Here is a 17662-nt window from a genome sequence, read left to right as displayed (position 1 = left end):
GGGAGGAAAGAAAAGAAAAGAAGGAAGGAAAAAAGAAAACACTCTAAACCATTATTATTATATGTTTTCATGAGGTGTTTATGTGGGGGGCATGTGTGTGCCATAGTGTGTGAGTGAGGCCAGAGATATCTTTTGGGAGAAGGTTCTCTCCTTCCACCTTAGAGAGACAGGTCTCTTTCTGCTGCTGCACTGCATACTGCATGGTAGCTAGCCTGTGAGCACGTGCGTGATTATGTCATCTCATTGTGTGAGTGCAGGGACTGCAGACGTGCACCACTGCATCGAGCTTTTTCATACAGGTTCCAGGGTTTAATCCCAAGTCATGAGGTTTATGAAGCAAAAACTGTTTATCTACTAAGTCCATCTTGCTGGGTGCTATTTTTTTCATTTTCATAAACAAGTATCAATTACTTAGAAGCACTCTAAATCATTCTGAAAGTGTCCTACCTGAAGCCCCATTTGCTGCATCCCTGGCCTCTTTCCTAATTTCAATGTACTTTTTCTTTCTTTCCATAGGAACCTGTTAGAAAAAACAAACATATCATTTACAATGTTTAGAGTCATGGTCACATCTTTTTTGCTTTAGTAATAATAATAGATAATAATAATAATAATAATAATAATAATAATAATAATAATAATAATGATAATAATAATAATAGATTCCCCTTCCCCCATTACAAACTAAAAAAGATATTTTTGTGAATTTAAAAGTATTCAAAGCTATACTTAAAAAGGAATGTGTATGTACTTGCAGGTATAGCCTTTCCTGAAGATTTCCGTGAACCTAACCAAAATACTTAGCTCGAGCATCATTCTCTGCTTTCACAGGCCTATATTACTTGGTTTTCACTTGACCTTTGAGCTGTTTCTCAACTGTCCAGCTATGGGCAGTTGTATGTACAGGCACAACTATACAGCTGTGATGCACTACAGCACCTTACAGTGCTTTGCAAAGTAGCACAGAAAGTGTCCATGCATAGATATGGACAGCTGTTTTTTTCATTTTCATTTTTTTCAACATATGCTCAGGAAAAAAAGTCCCACTTATCCCCAAAGAACACAGTCAAGGGCATGGGTGAAACACTATCACCTGGTCAGGTTGACAACTGTGTGAGGACTGGACGGCCATGGGATGCAGGCTTTAGTGCTTCACTACCTTCCCATTTCCAGTTGGATGGGAAGTGAAAGCAGCAGCGGTTGTCTCACCTATGGCTGAGGCAGCAGGCACAGCCTAGGTAAGAGCAAATGTGCCCCACCTGCTGGAGCCAGTCTTCCAGCTACTCCTAACTTCCCACTGCCCAAGTTACCCAACCAGGGCCATATTCATCAGTATAAATCTTAATTTTTTGATTGGAGAAAGTCACTCAGAAATCAAGTTCCTTCAATTGGCACTGTCTGTCCTTCACAATAAAGAGAAGGAACAACCACATGCTGCTACAGCATGTGAGGGGACATCTCAAACTCCCAACTGCTACACTTTATAGTTGCCAGTTTTAACATAAAACTGCCTGTATTTTGAGTTGAGAGCAAATGAATACTTAAACATGTTCAAAATAATACCTGCTTTTCTCTACAAACATTTGCTAATATTTTTAACTTAGAAACAATATTGAAAATTTTACTTACCTCTACTTCTATAGGAAATGTATAGCAACGTTTCAGGTCTATCAAATTTTCAAAAATAAACAAGTTCTATAAAAAGAAAAACCTATATGAAAATATCTGAATTCATAACTAACTACCAAAGAATAATTCTACTTGATAAGTCACAGGAAGACTGGGGGTGTGAATCAGTTGGTAGCATCTGCCAAGCATTGTCAAGACTCCAGGCTCCATCCTCAGCCTCACATAAACAGGGAGGTAGAGTCAGAAAGATCAGAAAGCTACACAGTGAATTTGAGGCAAGCCTGGGACACACGAGACTCTGCCTTAAAGATTCTCATTTCTACACCAAATCCACTCTCCACCCCCAAATTACAAAGAAGCACTTGAGAGCCAATACCCCTATAACATTATAGGAACATTATAGAAAGTGGAAAATATGGTATGAATGTAACTGGTAAGTTTTGAACTGTTGAAATCCTACAAGTCAGTCAGCCATGGGGAAAGTCCCTGGGAACACTTACCTTTTCTGGTTTCTCGCTAAATAAAAAACCTTGGTAAAATTTCAACTCATTGAAGACACAGCTTATCAGAGAAATGGCACAGTTGTATGCAGCACAATGATAAAGTCTTCTCTTCTCCAGCAACTGGCTCTCCCCCACCATGTTCTCTGTAAATGCATCATGGCACAACCTGCAGGGAGATTCCGGCTGTACTTCAGCTTATTTAATGTGGACATTGAGGCTTGATTCAATAGTTGTTAGACAACCGGATCTAATTACTCAGTTCAGCGAACCTCAAGTGTCATGCTTCTACCAGCACCAGGAACATACAAGCAAGCACATGAACACCTTCTAGCACACAGCCGATAATAGCGTTAAGTGCAACAGCAAGCACACTCAAGAAGGGAAGCAAGGATATGGACAAACAGCCCAATCTAAGGTGCTAACAAAAGATTAAGGGAAAAAAAATCCTGAGCTAAGGTTTATTTGTTGTTGCTTTGTTTTGTTTGTGGAGAAGGTAGGGAGGTTTTGAACAGAAAGGGTCTCACAGCGTTGCTTGGGTCAGGGGGTGGCAGGAGGAATTGTTCATTCCTGTGATCAAGAGTTCCCTTATCTATGTAAGAGTCCCAAGAAAAACTGGGACCCGACATGCATGTCCTGTGCATGACTTAACCTGAACTTTGAAATGTCATGTTAGCTGATGGAGACATGCAGACATGATGAGCAGAGACAGGTGGCACTTAAAACACTGTGCATTGTATCCGGAGGGTGTAAACGCAATAAACATCCATAAAGTGAAGGAAAGAAGGCGTTCTCAGCAGAATTTGCCTAACATCTTAAGAGATGCATATTTCGTCCTGCAAGATAGGTTCAATAAACATCACAGATAGCCACTGCTTTTCAAAGGTTTTCTTGAAACAACCATGCACATGTATGTAGGTATAATTTATGGCTTGTTATGGTGTGAGACCTGCCACAGACTACTTGGCCCACAGACTCAGCAACATTTATACTCTGAGCCAGCTCTGCTGCTGAAGACAACAGACTAGACTTGCATTCCGGTTGATTATGATTCTGTAGTGGTGGTGGAGAAAGCAAAGGAAGACAAGCCTAGTACAGAAATAAAAGCAGTTAGAACAAGGTCACACAAAAGGGGAAGGATACTGTAAGGAAAACTAATAGGATCAAACTGACTAGATTTGGTTACCAACTGTGTATTAATGGAGGTTAGGGACAGTCAAATGGAGAAATGATTGCAACTCTTAGGTCTCATGCTAATAGAAATAGAAAGATGGTGACATCACCCTCTGAGAAGAGAAGGTATAGACTAGAGAAGGTATAGACTAGAGTAAGAAGGAAGGATGCAAGTCTGGAGAAGAGAATGAAGTGAGGTAGTCTCTCCAGTCTGGGAGGATTTCAGTAGAACCTCCTTCTAGAGACAGTATATCTTATTAGTCTATGCTTATGGAAAGCTTTTCAATTACAAACGATAAAAAAAATCATTTCTTACTGCAATTTATGCTATTAAAATACATTAATATACTAATCCATTCAGAATGTAAATGATAAGAAGAACATGAAAGCTATACAGGAGCCTAAATTTGAGCCCTCGTACTTGCGAGGCAAGCACTATACTGAACTCCGGCACAGAGTTTTATTCTTTATGAAACATTAAGTATGTGGCTGAGGAGAACACTTCCAGATTACCTCAGCTCAGCTCCCAGTACACGTCACGAGGCTCACTTCTAAGGAATCTAACACCTTCTAGCCTCTGAAGGGGCCCATGCACACGTGGCATACAGTCTCAGACATACACACACATTTAATAAAAGATAAGCACCTGTTTCCCAACAACACAATAAAGGCCATATAAGCACTCTGTATGTAAGAAATAAGAATGCTTTACTTATCTAAGACATTTAATTTGCATTACATAGATGCATTTAAAAATGTACGTACCACCCCAAGGGATGGAGAGAAGTCTCAGCAGTTAACACTCTTTGCTATTGCAGAGGTTAGAAGTTCAGTTCCCATTACCCCCATGGTGGCAGCTCACAACCATTTATAACTACATTTATAGGTAATCTGATGCCTTCTCTTGACCTCCAGTTATCAGGCACACACGTGGTACACATGTCATGCACCACATAGGCAAAACATTCATATATGTATGTATGAATGTATGTATCAAAAATAAATAAATCTAAAAAACTAAAATCTGTATTACCGCAAATATTAACAAATCAAACATAACCACAAATGAAGTAAGCTCTTACTTAAGAAGTGTTTTTGTAAGTTCACTTCCTTCTGCAACAGAGGAGCCATGGAAAGCTTGATTAATTTTAGATTCCTTAGAATGTACATCATCTTTTAAAAGACGAGAATACATCACAGCTAGCACCTTGTAATAGCACATCTTCTTGGTGATTTGAGTGTCAAAAGTAAATTCATTTAGCTGAAAAGATATAACAGATTTGGTTTTATCAAACATAAAAAAATCATTTTCAAAACATCAAATTTAATTATTAATGCTATTGAGATAGAAAATAAATGTTGGCATGGTATGCACTCTCTGATAAGTAGTTATTAGCCCAAAAGTTCAGAATACTCGAAGTACAATCTACAAACCACAAGAAACTCAAGAAGAAGGAAGACCAAAATGTGGATGCTTCATTCCTTCTTAAAAGGGGGAACAAAATACCCATTGAAGTAGTTGCAGAGATTAACTACGGAGCAGAGACTGAAGGAAGGACAAGCCAGCCTGATATAGCTATCTCCTGAGAGGCTCTGACAGTACCCGACTAATACAGAAGTAGAGACTCACAGCCATCCATTGAACTGAGTACAGGGTCCCCAATGAAGGAGTTAAAGAAAGGATCGAAGGAGCTGAAGGGTTTGCAGCCCCTTAGGACGAACAACAATATGAACAAACTAGTACCCTCAGAGCTCCCAGGGACTAAACAACCAACCAAGGAGTACACATGGTGGGACTGATGGCTCCAGCAGCATATGTATAGTAGAGGATGGCCAAGTTGGTCATCAACAGGAGGAAAAACCCTTGGCCCTGTGAAGGTTCTGTGCCCCAATGTAGGGGAATGCCAGGGCCAGTAAACCGGAGAAGGTGGGGTGGCAAGCACGGGGAATGGGGAGGGAACAGGGGTTTGTTCTTGTTGTTGTTTTTGTTTTTTTGTTTTTGTTTTTGGAGGGGAAACTGGGAAAGGACAAATCATATGACATGTAAATAAAGAAAATATCTAATAAAAAAAAAAAAAGAAAAGAATGTTGGGCTGGAGAGATGGCTTAGCGGGTAAGAAGTCCAGATTTGCAAACTTTGGAACTGCTCTTCCAAAGGTCATGAATTCAAGTCCCAGCAACCACATGTTGGCTTACAACCACCTGTAATGAAATCTGATGCCATCTTCTGGTGCATCTGAAGTCAGGTACAGTGTACCTATTTATAATAATAGATAAATCTTTAAAAAAAAGTCATTGAATTTAAAAAAAAAAAAAAAAGAAAAGAATATTAACAAAGAGAATCATTTCCTGTTTTGCCCAGGTTTTCCAAAGTGGAAATAGCACTGATACTGGGTAAAACACAGAAGTAACACAGAAAGTCCACATAGTAAGCCCAGAATACAGGGGTTTGTCAAGTCTTATTGAAGGCATAGGTAAAAACACAGGTGAAATCACAAAACATAACCTACAAATTTTCACCAATTTTGATATTTTTATTTACAACCAACCATTTGCTTATCTACCAACAGGATTTTCAGAAGGGATGAATGGTACTCCACCATTACTGTATTAAAATTGTCCAGGTGATGCCCAATCCTTGGAACCTGACTTTTCATATAACCAAAGGGGGCTTTACAGTAATTATTAAGTTGAATACATTGAGGAGGGGTGGTTAGAGTGGATTTGCTAGGTGGGCCCTAAATCAGGTCATTTGCGAGTGACAGTCAAGAGGAGGCAACATGACCAGGGAGGCAGAAATAGAAACAATATCAGCACAGACCCAGGGAGACAACAAACACGGGACACATGAAAAGACAAGAAGAGCCTTTGCTATGAAAGCCACATGCAGAGTGTGGCTAACCAACACAACTTAGGTCTGGTGTTAACTGAACATGGCCTTCTGCATCCAGACAGAGTACACCTTTGTTATCTTAAGCCATTGGGTTGCCAGCCAGTTGCTTTAGGAAAGTAGTGTGGCTCCAGGCAGCCAAAGACTGCTACTGGATGCAGAAGGAGTGTTCCTTGAACAAGAGACTATCGGACTGAGCACACAGTGCCCCCCCCCAACCCCCGTCTCTTTACTACTGTGTATGACATACCTTTGTAAATCTGGACTTCAAGACATCAATGGCATCCACCACAATTCTGCTAAAGAACTCTTTCAGTGTGTCCAACTCACAGTGCCACAACAAGGTAAGGAGAGAGCGATCTACAAAGGCCTGGCGAGTGGCATTTGAAGGGAGGTCATCCTTCCGGAACATTGTGTACACACTTTCCAGAAGATTTAATTGTGTGACACATGGACTCCTAAGAAGAGAGATAAAGGGACATGCTTTGAACATGTATTTTGTATGCTTCAGTGATTATTTATTACAAAGTAACAAAGAACCCCCATAGTCCATGGGGGAAGTTAACAGACTCAAAAAATCATCTCTTGACCTCCACAATGCACTGTGACACAAGTATATCATGCCCACACATAAACAACAATTTTAAAATTAAATTGAAAAGAGAAAACTGGGTATAAAAAAAGTAAAAAAATCAAATTCTAAAGTTTTAAAATAAAAGAAGCATACCTAATTGGTATTAATTACCACACATATAAAAATAATTACTAAGTAATTGGGGAAACATAATTGGCTGTATCTTCTCAGAGGGTAAACTCTTAAGTCACTTTTGACTAAAATCAAACTCTTAATTTCATCCAGATGTAATACTGGTATCCTAGCTAGAATTGTCAACTTGCACAATCTGGAGTCAACTAAGAGGAAAGCCTTCATTGAGACACTGCCATGATCAAACTGTGGGTATAGCTGTGGGGAATTATCTTCATTGCTAGTTGATGTAGATGGGCCCCATTTACAGCCCAGCTACTCCATAGTTCAGTGGATGACCCCACACCCACAAATAAATAAGGCAGAATAATAAATTAAGAATAGATGGCTTAATAAAAAACCTGAGTTTGCTCCTCAGGGCCCATGTGATGGAAGGAAAGGGTTGACTGAGTTGTTGTGTGAGCTCCACAAGTACATAGGTACAAATATGCACTCACACTAACTTTTAAAATGTAACAGCAATGAGAAAATAGACACTGTGGAGGAAGAAAACTAAGAAAAGGATGTTTCTTCTGCCAGGAGCCTAGTTTTCTCTTTATTACTCAATAGGTTTGAAATTTTTCCATAAGAAAAGTCTGTTATGGAGAAAGAATTTTAAAATGTAGCAGTGATCTGTAAGAAGCACTATCCTTCTTGTAATTTTTTGTTTGTTTTTAAACAAAGAAGATAACACTCAAGAAACAGCATGCATATGAATACAGGGAGTCCCAGATTAAATAACTCACCGCCTAGCAATCCTTTTGAAAGTGGTTTGAAACAATTCTTCCATAATATGTTGCTGTTCCCGACAAAGTATATCTGTCATCAACTGAAACAACATAGGGCTCTGGGATAGTTCCAACGCATCTAGAAACTAAAAATAGAACAGAACAACAAAAGAAATCCATGATCAGCACCATGAAAATTTTTGTAGCTCTAACTTTTGAAAGTTGCATACCATATATGCCTGGTGCCCAAGAAGGTCAGAAGAGGGCGCTGTATCCCCTGGAACTGGAGAAATGGACAGTTGTGGGTGCTGGAAATTGAAACCAGACCCTCTCCAAGAGCAACAAGTGTTCTTAATTGCAAAACCATTTTTCTAGTCTTTTATTTTATTTTTTGAAAATTTGAGACAAAGTCTAATGTAGCCGAGCTGGCCTCCACCTTAACTATGTAGCTGAGACTGGCTATGAACACTTGATATTCATGCAGGTAGCTCTCAACCACATGTGTAGTCTAGTAACTTGAATCTTAAAAACAGAGAAAGGGGGGAAACAGGATGGCTCAGCAGGTAAAGGTGCCTGCGGCCACTCGAGGTATTTGTCGTTCAGGCTCTGGGACTTCCGTGCTGGAGAAGAGAGAACTACCTGCGGAAAGTTGTCCTCTGAGTTTCCATGTTTGAAATGGCATGTACTTACACACACTCACACACACACACACACATACACACACTTACAAACACACACTCACATACATATTCACACATACACACACAGAGACACATACCAATAAATACATGTAAAAAGTTTTACCTGGAATAATATAATAATTTCACATAAACTTTAAAATGTTACTATATTTTTTACTTTCCCACATTCTTTATTGCAATGTCTGTATGTTCTACCTTTAGATTCTAAGAGATATTTCAATATCATCTTCAGAAACAGACAAGTTCCCAATTAAAATTTTTCTTTACATATATAATTTCCAACCTTTTTTTTAATTCATATTTTTTTTTAATTTCCAACCTTTTATTAGACCTATTTCATAGATACAACATTTCTTTACTTCCAAAACTATTTTTGTAGTTTCTTTGTCATTAGTCATCCCTTCAGTGACTCTGTTCTCTTTGAGCTCCTTTTTTTGTTGTTTTTCCTGTTGGTGGTTTGTATCTCTGAACCTGAGTAGAACCCTGGTTATGGTGCTCAGGGCTTTGGCCAAGTTAGGCAAACATCCAACCATAATAATAGATCCCTAGTAGCAATGGGAGTCATTTAAGGTGGATCATTTTCTGTTGTGCTACCTGCCTTGAATTTCTAGGCCCTGAATTCAATGGAAAAATCTCCCTGCCCATCCTGCCTTAGAGCTCTGTGACTTGGAAATCCCTGCATCTGTGACTCTACATTAATGGCCAAACAAGGTTTCAAAGTTGGTGACCACTCAATATTTATCGCCATTCTGTGCTTTTCCACTAGCTCACTAAGCATGTCCCAAAACCTCATTAAAGCCCTCCCTTCCACCCAGCACTCTGTTATTGTCTCTGTTCCAGGTCAGAGGCAGCCACCATTCTGTGTGTCTCCTCAATAAATCTCTTGCATTAGGTTTGTTGCTGTGTTACAGCTCGGAAGAGAAAGGATTCCCCAACAGAAATGTCACACCCTACTCGGGCTGGAAAGGTGTCCCAAATGCTAGTGTAATAATAGCTCTGCTTCAGTAAATGAAGGGTTCCCCAAGGAAGCGTTACAGCTTTGCTGGTTAAAGTATCCTAGCATCTGGACCAAAGGAGTAACAAAACCACACCACTCAACAAACCTCACACAAGAGATTTACTGAGGATGAAAACCCAAGAGAGTGGCTGCCTCTGCTCAGATAAGAAGTAACATGGAACTGAGCAGAAGCCAGGGTATGTGTGTGGTGGGACTCTATGGTCAGACTCTGGGTTAAGCTCAGGAACTGGTAGAATTCTGTGGGCTGGGGCTGGCGAGATGGCTCAGAGGGTTAAGAGCACTGACTGCAATTCCGAAGGTCCTGAGTTCAGATCCCAGCAACCACATGGTGGCTCACAACCACCTGTAATGAGATCAGACGCCCTCTTCTGGTGCGTCTAAAGACAACTGCAGCAGATTACTCCGGAGTGAGCGGGGCCAGAGCGAGCGGGACTGGCAGAAGTCCTGAGTTCAACAGCAGCAACACACATGATGGCTCATGGCCATCTGTATAGCTACAGTATACTCATACACATAAAATAAATAAAATAAATCTTTAAAAAAAAAAAAAAAGAATTCTGTGGGCTGAATTTGGGCTTGGAGTTAGGTAAGGGGCGGGGTTCTGGTCTTGGGGTCAAGTCAGGGGCAGGGTATTCTTTCTTGGCCCTTGTACCCTAAACTTGCATAGTGTGACTTTGTGATATTTCTGGGTTCCCAACTGCCCAGATAGCCTCACGCCAGAAAAAACCCTTTCACTATGTAGCATACCTGGTTCATGGCAGCTAGCTCTTAACTTATACTTCTCGTGGGTTACAGTTTTTTTTTTCAAATGCTTTAGTATTCTATTTGTATTTATGTTTAACTATTTATATCAAAAGAATATACTAAAGATCTAATAGACACCATTGTAGATGCTAAAACCATTAGCACTCAATACCAGGGCTGATGATGTATAGGATGATGATGTAGGGTATTTGTCTAAGATGTTTGAGGTTCCAAGTTCAATTCTCAACAATACAAAACAAAACAAAAAACAAAGAAACAAACAAAAAACAAAGAAAAAAATATTTGGAATGTCAGAAAAAACCCTACAACTCTAACATAATCAGATTTGAGGTCATTATAATGAAATAACCAAAAAAGATCTCCTTCTTGCTGTATTTGTTGCCAAGGCTAACCTGAAGCTCATGGCAATCCATCTCCTCCATTAGGGAAAGAAAGGATAAAGAAACCAACTAGACCCTGCCTCGTGCTGATTGTAGCATTGGGTGGCCTAGCTGGAGCACAGCAGGAGACCTAGCCTTGGTGGTGAACATAAGGGAGAACAGATGGGCTGACCAGCTCAGCTACCCTCTGGGTCCAGATGCACAGCTCTCAGTTGGTCCACCCCAAATCTATATATATCATCTGAGAACAGCAGGGACGGTGAAAGGGCCAATCTTGCTATTCCAAAACTTCAAGATCTCCATGACACAGGTCAATAACAGGATAAGGCAGTTTTGTAAGTAGTGATTAATGGAGGAGGGCCCAGTCTTTTGTAGGTGGTGCTATCCCTGGGCTGATGGTCCTGTGTAATGTAAGAAAGCAGACTGAGCAAGCCAGGCGAAGCAAACCTGTAAGAAGCACACCTCCACAGCTTTTGCATCAGCTCCTACCTCTAGGTTCCTGCCTTGTGTGAGTTCTTGTCTATGAATTCCTTCAATGATATGGAAGTATAATAAACCCATTTGAATTCAAGTGAAAAAAAAAAAAAAAAGAAACCAGCTAAATAAACAACTTAGAATACCTAAGGCAATAACCACACAAATAGAAGATGGTACCTAAGAAAAACTTCTTTTCTTCCAAAAACTGAATGTCATAGAATGATAAAATGGAAAAGAGATGAAGAAGTAGCTCTAGACTGGGAAAACCCAAAAAGACTAGACTGGAACACATATTATACCTGATAAATTAATTCAGCAGAGTAACAGGACACAAAAACTACAAAACTCTGCAGCACCTCCTACCTCTGCCTACCAAGTGCTGGGACTAAAGGTGTGTGCTACCATACCAGCCTAGGGATAAATTTAACTAATGAGGTAGAAGAGCTCTTCAATGAAAATTATAAGATATTGATGAAAAACTGTAAAAGACACAAAAAGGTAAAAGTACATCCATGCTTATATATTAAAAGAAACTAATATTGTTACGTGATCTATGAAATCCAAAATAATATAAAACTAAATAAATGTAATCTCTAGTAAAAAAAAATACCAATGATATTCTTCACAGGACTGAAAAAGATATTGGGACTGGAGATGCAGTTCAGTGACAGAAAGCATCTGCAGCACTGCATACAAACCAGCCGTGGTGATACACTCCTATAGTCTAAGTACTCAGGAAGGAATAACAAAAGGATCAGAAGCTTATGGTCATCCTTGGATATACGGTGAAGACCAACAGAAGCTACATGAGACTCTGTCTGAAAAACAAACAAAACAAACTAGAAAAATAAATTTGAAATCTTATACAGGATAACAAGAAATCCTGAATAACCAAAGCCATTTTGAACAAAAACAAAGCAGGAGGTATTGTATCGCCTGACTCCAAAAAATACTACCAGGCTAAGACAAAATGGTACCAGTACCAAAACAGTACACGTGGAACAGAGCAAACTCCCAATTCGCAGCCAACAGATATTCAACAACGCTGCTAAAAATGCACACAGGAGAAGAGATGATCTTTCTAGTAAGTGGAGCTGGAGAGTTGGATAGTTACATATTTAAGAATGAAACCAGATTCCTACCTGTAACCAGTCAGATGTGAACTAAAAAATGTATTAGAGTCATAAAAGTAAGACCTAAAACTACAACAAAACTACATGCAAAAATGCCTCTAGACATACAATTTGGTCACTTTTTTTTTTGTTGTTGTTGTTTTATAAAATACTACAAAACCACAGGAAACAAAAGTGAAAATAGATAAGACTTCATCAAATTATCAGGTTCTGTACAGTAAAGGAAATGATCAACATACCCAGAATATATCTGAAACTTCACTAGCTCAACAGCAAAACAAGAAAAAATGAAAAAACTATTTAAAAATGGGCAACAGACTTAAATAGACATTTCCCAAGAGAAGACATACAAGTGAATGAGTACATGAAAAAGAACATAATACCAACAATCATCAAAGAAAACACAAACTAAAACCACAAAAATAACATAACCACATCCCAGGGCTATAACAAAGGAGGGTGAGGCTCTGAGAACAGAGAACACTTGCACACTATAGGTGGAATGGAAATTAGTACAGTCACAATTTTAAAGACAGAACTGCCCTAGTCAGATTGGCGATGTCGGTGGAGAACTGTTTCCACTGCTACTTGATTTAGGATGGCCCACCCCACTGTTGCGCTACCCCTATGCAGGTGGACCTGGGCTGTATAGGAAAGTTATCTGAGCATGAATACCCAAGCTTTGAATATGTACCCTGAATTCCTTCAATAATAGACTATGACCTATACATAGTTATTTTGGTTAGTGTTTTATTTATCACAGAAACAGAAAAGAAAGGAGAACAACCATATAACCCAGCAATCTCAGTACTAGGTTATATATCCAAAGGAAATAAAATCTGTATAGACATGTGAATTCCTGCATTACTGTTGCACAATAGGAGAAAAAAAATGGAAACAACCCAAGTGTCCAACAGCTAATGGAAGAATAAGAAAATGTGGGGTGTGTGTGTGTGTGTGAATACATACATATGTGTGTATGTGTGTGCATGTGTATGAATACACACGCACACACATACATATAATAGAAGGCTATCAAGCCTAAAAGGAGCTAAAATCTTATCATCTCTACTTGCACAGATAAAATTGAAGACCATTATGTTAAGTGAAATATTCCAAGCATCAGACTATAACTGATTTCACATATACATGGAATCTAAAGAACTGAACTTATAAAAGCACATAGTAGAGTGGTAATTACTAAAGGCTGGAAACAGTGAAGAGGCTGTGGGAGAGGAAAGTACAAGGAAATGTTTTCAGTGGGTACTAAACCATTACAGAGATACAAGAATTTCTGAGGTACCCCTGCATAGGAAACTGACTCCAGATAATAGTGATATATATAATACATTTTAAAAAAGAAAAAGAAAAGAAAGGATCTTGAAACTTTTCATTATAACAAAATGATGTTTGATGAGGTAGGTATGTTTAGTTTGGCTTAAACATTTCACAGTATACACCTATATTTAAACATTAAATGGTTTCCCATTATAAGTTTAATTTTATGTGTGTGTACCAGTTAGTATAAATTAATAAAAACTTACCCCCTCCAAATATAACAAAAAGAAAAAAAAAAAATCAACCAAAGTTTTACCAATGATACTAAAACTAACCTTTTTCATGCAGTCCACATAATTATTGTACTTAAGGGAATCAGGAGGGAATTCATCAGACTTCATGGGGAAATTACAAACAATGAGCTTTTCCAGAATATGCTTTAGGTTTTCTAGACTGCCTTCTGTTAGACTGGTGAAGAATGGAAGAAGAATGATAGCTTGGCCCTGTGAAGCAACACAGAAAACGTAAATCACAGTAATGGAGGCTTATAGGTCCTGTAGGATAAATAAAATCTCTACTTTCTAAAGCCTGTAATAATGAGCTGCAAAGACTCAACAAATGACTTCTGTGTGACACCAAAGCCAACCTGAATGCAGCCACGGATGTTAGCTTCAATTCTGGAAGCCATCAGGCTGACATAGAGGACATGGAGCTGGGAGAGGAGAGCCTGCACTAAGAGGATTTGCAGGGAGGCAGTGATGAGTGGATACCATCAAAACACAGTTTAAATGGGTGACAATTTTAAAGAATACATTATAAAAACCATGTTAAAAACAAATTATATTTAAATTCTATATAGAAAGAATGGTTTCTACAGGATAGTTTGTAAGTATTTGTTTGCAAAATCCCTTCATAATTCATACTGAATTTAGGAGGGGCTAGGCATTAATTCCTACCTCCTTTGAATAACAGGGAAGGCACAAACCTTTCACATTTGAAGGAGAAAAACTTCAAGAGTCATACAGAACACACCAAAAAATTAAAGACCACATTACAGGACCTTAAACTTAATAGCAATAAAATTATTTTCTTGTCCCCCACACTACTAAAAGATTTCAATAGAAAAATAGACTGAAATAGTTTGAAAGTACTACAGTAAATGCACAATACCAATTTAAATCTGATGCATATAAACATATGTTAAAGATCATACGGTTACACTTAAATGTTTTTTTGGGCTAGGGAAGTAGCTCACTGAATAAAGTGCTTGTATAAATGTGTGAGGGCCTAAGTTCTGATCCCCAAAACTTGGGCAATGCAGTTACAGTCGTGCACAGCTGTAATCCCTACTCTAACAGTACTGAGAGGGGTCGTAGAGAAAGGAAAAATCCCTGGAAACTCATAGACCTGCTGTTTGGCACATGCAAGAGGTAAACAATAGACCTTGGTAGAATTTGAAGATCTATACAGCATGGGCTATAGCATACATATGTTCAACTGCCCTCAAACACACAAGCATGCACATCTCCTGAGAAGACATACTGAAGTGCATGCAGCTCAGCTAGACCAAATGCCCAAGTCTCATGAGGAAAAACCTTTCGTGTTCAAACAGATCTGATCACAGTCAGATGATAGGGACATGGGGGTTATTATGCTAATCTCTTTACTATTACAAGTTTCACGTTTTCCACACTCCTCCCTGCAAAAGCCCAACATGACAAATGCACAAAAATGAAAACATGTGAAAATAAAAGGAACATAATCTCAAAAGATAAATGTGTTAAATCCACCTACCTTTAAGTGTAGACCCAACTTTGTATCAGCAAGTAGACTAGCATATGTTGTGAAGATTTCAGAAAATGAGCTGTGATTTGTATCAAAAGATAAAGTTGAATCAATCTAAAGAGAGATAAAAACATGACAAATTCCTGTATTATGCCTCAAAATTTTTCAAAATATTTTTAAATGTTTAAATTTCAGAATTCATATTATTTGTTCCTGAGCCTCAAAAAACATTTCAACAATGTTACTTTAAAACATCTATTACTTTCTGCTAAGACAAAGCCTGAAAAGAAACAATAACAAAAAAATTATAAAACAGTAAGCATAATAAACAGTGGTATAAAGAAAAAGAAAAAGTAAAAAGTAATTGGCAGGTATCTCACCAAAACATATTTACTTTATCAAACAATTGAGTTTGAATGAACTTTCACCATAGTGTTTAAACATAAGTTAGACTTCAAAATAATGAACATGCCATACCATTTACAGTGGTAAACATCTGTAATCTCAGTACTCAGGAGGCAGAGGTGGAAAAATGTAAAGTTCAAGGCAGGTTAGCACTACATAGGTGAGACTGTTTCAAAAAGAACAACCAAACAAACCCAACAAACCCAAATAGGAATGTGTTTTAAGTTAATTTCAAAATACCTGCAAGATTTTTGCCAGTAGAGACAGCACAGTCGTTTTGCTCTCTGGGGCAGAATCTGGGGCCCACCATGAATCACACTTCCTCCAGTTTTGCAGAATTGCAGTTGCAAGCTTCAGTCCTTGGTGTTTCTGAACAGCTCGATCCCTGAAGCTTGTATCTAACATACCATTTAAAACAGTACTCACCTGAAAAGATTTTGTAGATTGAAGAAAAAATTCTTATTATTGATAGGAATAAAAAAAAATACACTTTCATGTCACAAGTTATTCTAGTAAAATGAAGATGCTACTTCTGTAACAGGTGTCTACCCAAGAGCATTTGAACATAAATTTTCCCGTAGAAAGCAGGGTATGATCCTGATACCCTTGGCCCATTCCCCCACACGGACGGGCAGGTGAGGACAGGACCATTCTCTATGCACTTCCACTTGGGAGAGAGAGCAACTACTCTATTGTGGACACAACTACCACTGCATGTATTTCTGATCATTCTACCAATACCTTTGCAACAGAATAACATAATTAGTTTGGTTAGGTTATCATATGATATCCCCACTGTTCTGACAACGTAAGCATTTTCACAGATGCTGCATACAGTAAACTCAACCACACATCTTCCTTCTTTTTTTATTTTATTTTATTTTTTATTGGATATTTTGTTTATTTACATTTCAAAGGTTTTGCCCTTTCCTGGTTTCCCCTCCGGAAACCCCCATCCCATCCGCCCTCCCCCTGCTTCTAAGAGGGTGCTCCCCCACCTACCCACCCCCTCTCGCCTCCCTGCCCTGGCATTCCCCTACACTAGGCACCGAGCCTTCACAGGACCAAGGACCTCTCCTGCTACTGATGCCTGACAAGGCCATCCTCTGCTACATATGTGGCTGGAGCCATAGGTCCCTCCATGTGTATTCTTTGGTTGGTGGCTTAGTCCCTGGGACTTCTGGTAGGGGTCAGGATGGTTGATATTGTTGTTCTTGCTATGGGGTTGCAAACCCCTACAGCTCCCTCAGAGCTGTAGCTCTTTCTCTAACTCCTCTCTTGGGGACCCCATGCTCAGTCCAATGATTGGCTGCAAGCATCTGCCTCTGTATTTGTCAGGCACTGGCAGAGCCTCTCAGAAGACAACTATATCAGGCTCCTGTCAGCAAGTACTTCTTGGCATCTGCAATTTCCCTTCTTAAACATTTTATTCTCTCTACAGCTAAAATTTGGCAGACAGACATCCTAGCTGTTTTCAATGGGCTTATTCTTAATTTGTTATCAAAGTCTCCCAGATAAAATAAATTATGTCATTCAATTTTGCTGATGAATAAATTGCCTGACTCAAGAGACTTGACAGGACTAAGGCTAGATACTCCATCCTCTTTTCTGCACAGAGCTGAATACAGCACCTTTCTGTCTCTCAGCTCCTGCCTTCTTAATGTCAACCAGGCATCTTTCACAGTAGGTGAACAGGGAAACACGTTCCTTTAGGATTTGGCTGTTCTAAACAAGTATACTCTATTGCCACAAACATTTAAGAATCTGCTGTATTTAGAACTCTAATCTTTTGGTCTTGCAATATCCACAATTCCATGGAGAAAACAAATGTTATTCAACTCTTGATCCTGCTACACATAACTAGCGTATATCTTTCAGAATGTCTAGGACCTTTTTTCACGGTGAGCTTTTAAAAAGTATTCTCCATGTGAAATTATTCCCAAACCCAAAGCAAGCCACTCCACAGTCCTCTCTCACACTGAGAATGCCACGCTGCCACTGTTTCTGGAACCCTTGTCACTAAAGGCCACTCCACAGTCCTCACACTGAGAATAC

The 17662-nt window shown here is 39.0% G+C and overlaps 1 protein-coding gene across 1 annotated transcript in view; it reads right to left on the bottom strand.

The window, feature by feature from the left end:
• Prkdc (protein kinase, DNA-activated, catalytic subunit) overlaps window positions 1–17662 on the bottom strand; it is a 204043-nt gene that overhangs the window by 102352 nt on the left and 84029 nt on the right. The window contains exons 37-45 of the mRNA XM_031363186.1: window positions 15848–16033; window positions 15212–15316; window positions 13753–13920; window positions 7684–7811; window positions 6443–6650; window positions 4385–4563; window positions 2130–2298; window positions 1630–1695; window positions 448–520 (exon numbers count right to left, since the gene is read on the bottom strand). Of these exons, the coding sequence (XP_031219046.1) occupies window positions 448–520; window positions 1630–1695; window positions 2130–2298; window positions 4385–4563; window positions 6443–6650; window positions 7684–7811; window positions 13753–13920; window positions 15212–15316; window positions 15848–16033 (1282 nt within the window). The remainder of the gene's footprint in view (window positions 1–447; window positions 521–1629; window positions 1696–2129; window positions 2299–4384; window positions 4564–6442; window positions 6651–7683; window positions 7812–13752; window positions 13921–15211; window positions 15317–15847; window positions 16034–17662) is intronic.

Source organism: Mastomys coucha, unplaced genomic scaffold (assembly GCF_008632895.1).
Source record: "Mastomys coucha isolate ucsf_1 unplaced genomic scaffold, UCSF_Mcou_1 pScaffold12, whole genome shotgun sequence".
NCBI classification, from domain to species: domain Eukaryota; kingdom Metazoa; phylum Chordata; class Mammalia; order Rodentia; family Muridae; genus Mastomys; species Mastomys coucha.
Note: the sequence above shows the minus strand (reverse complement) of the source record. Positions and strands in the feature narration are given on the sequence as shown.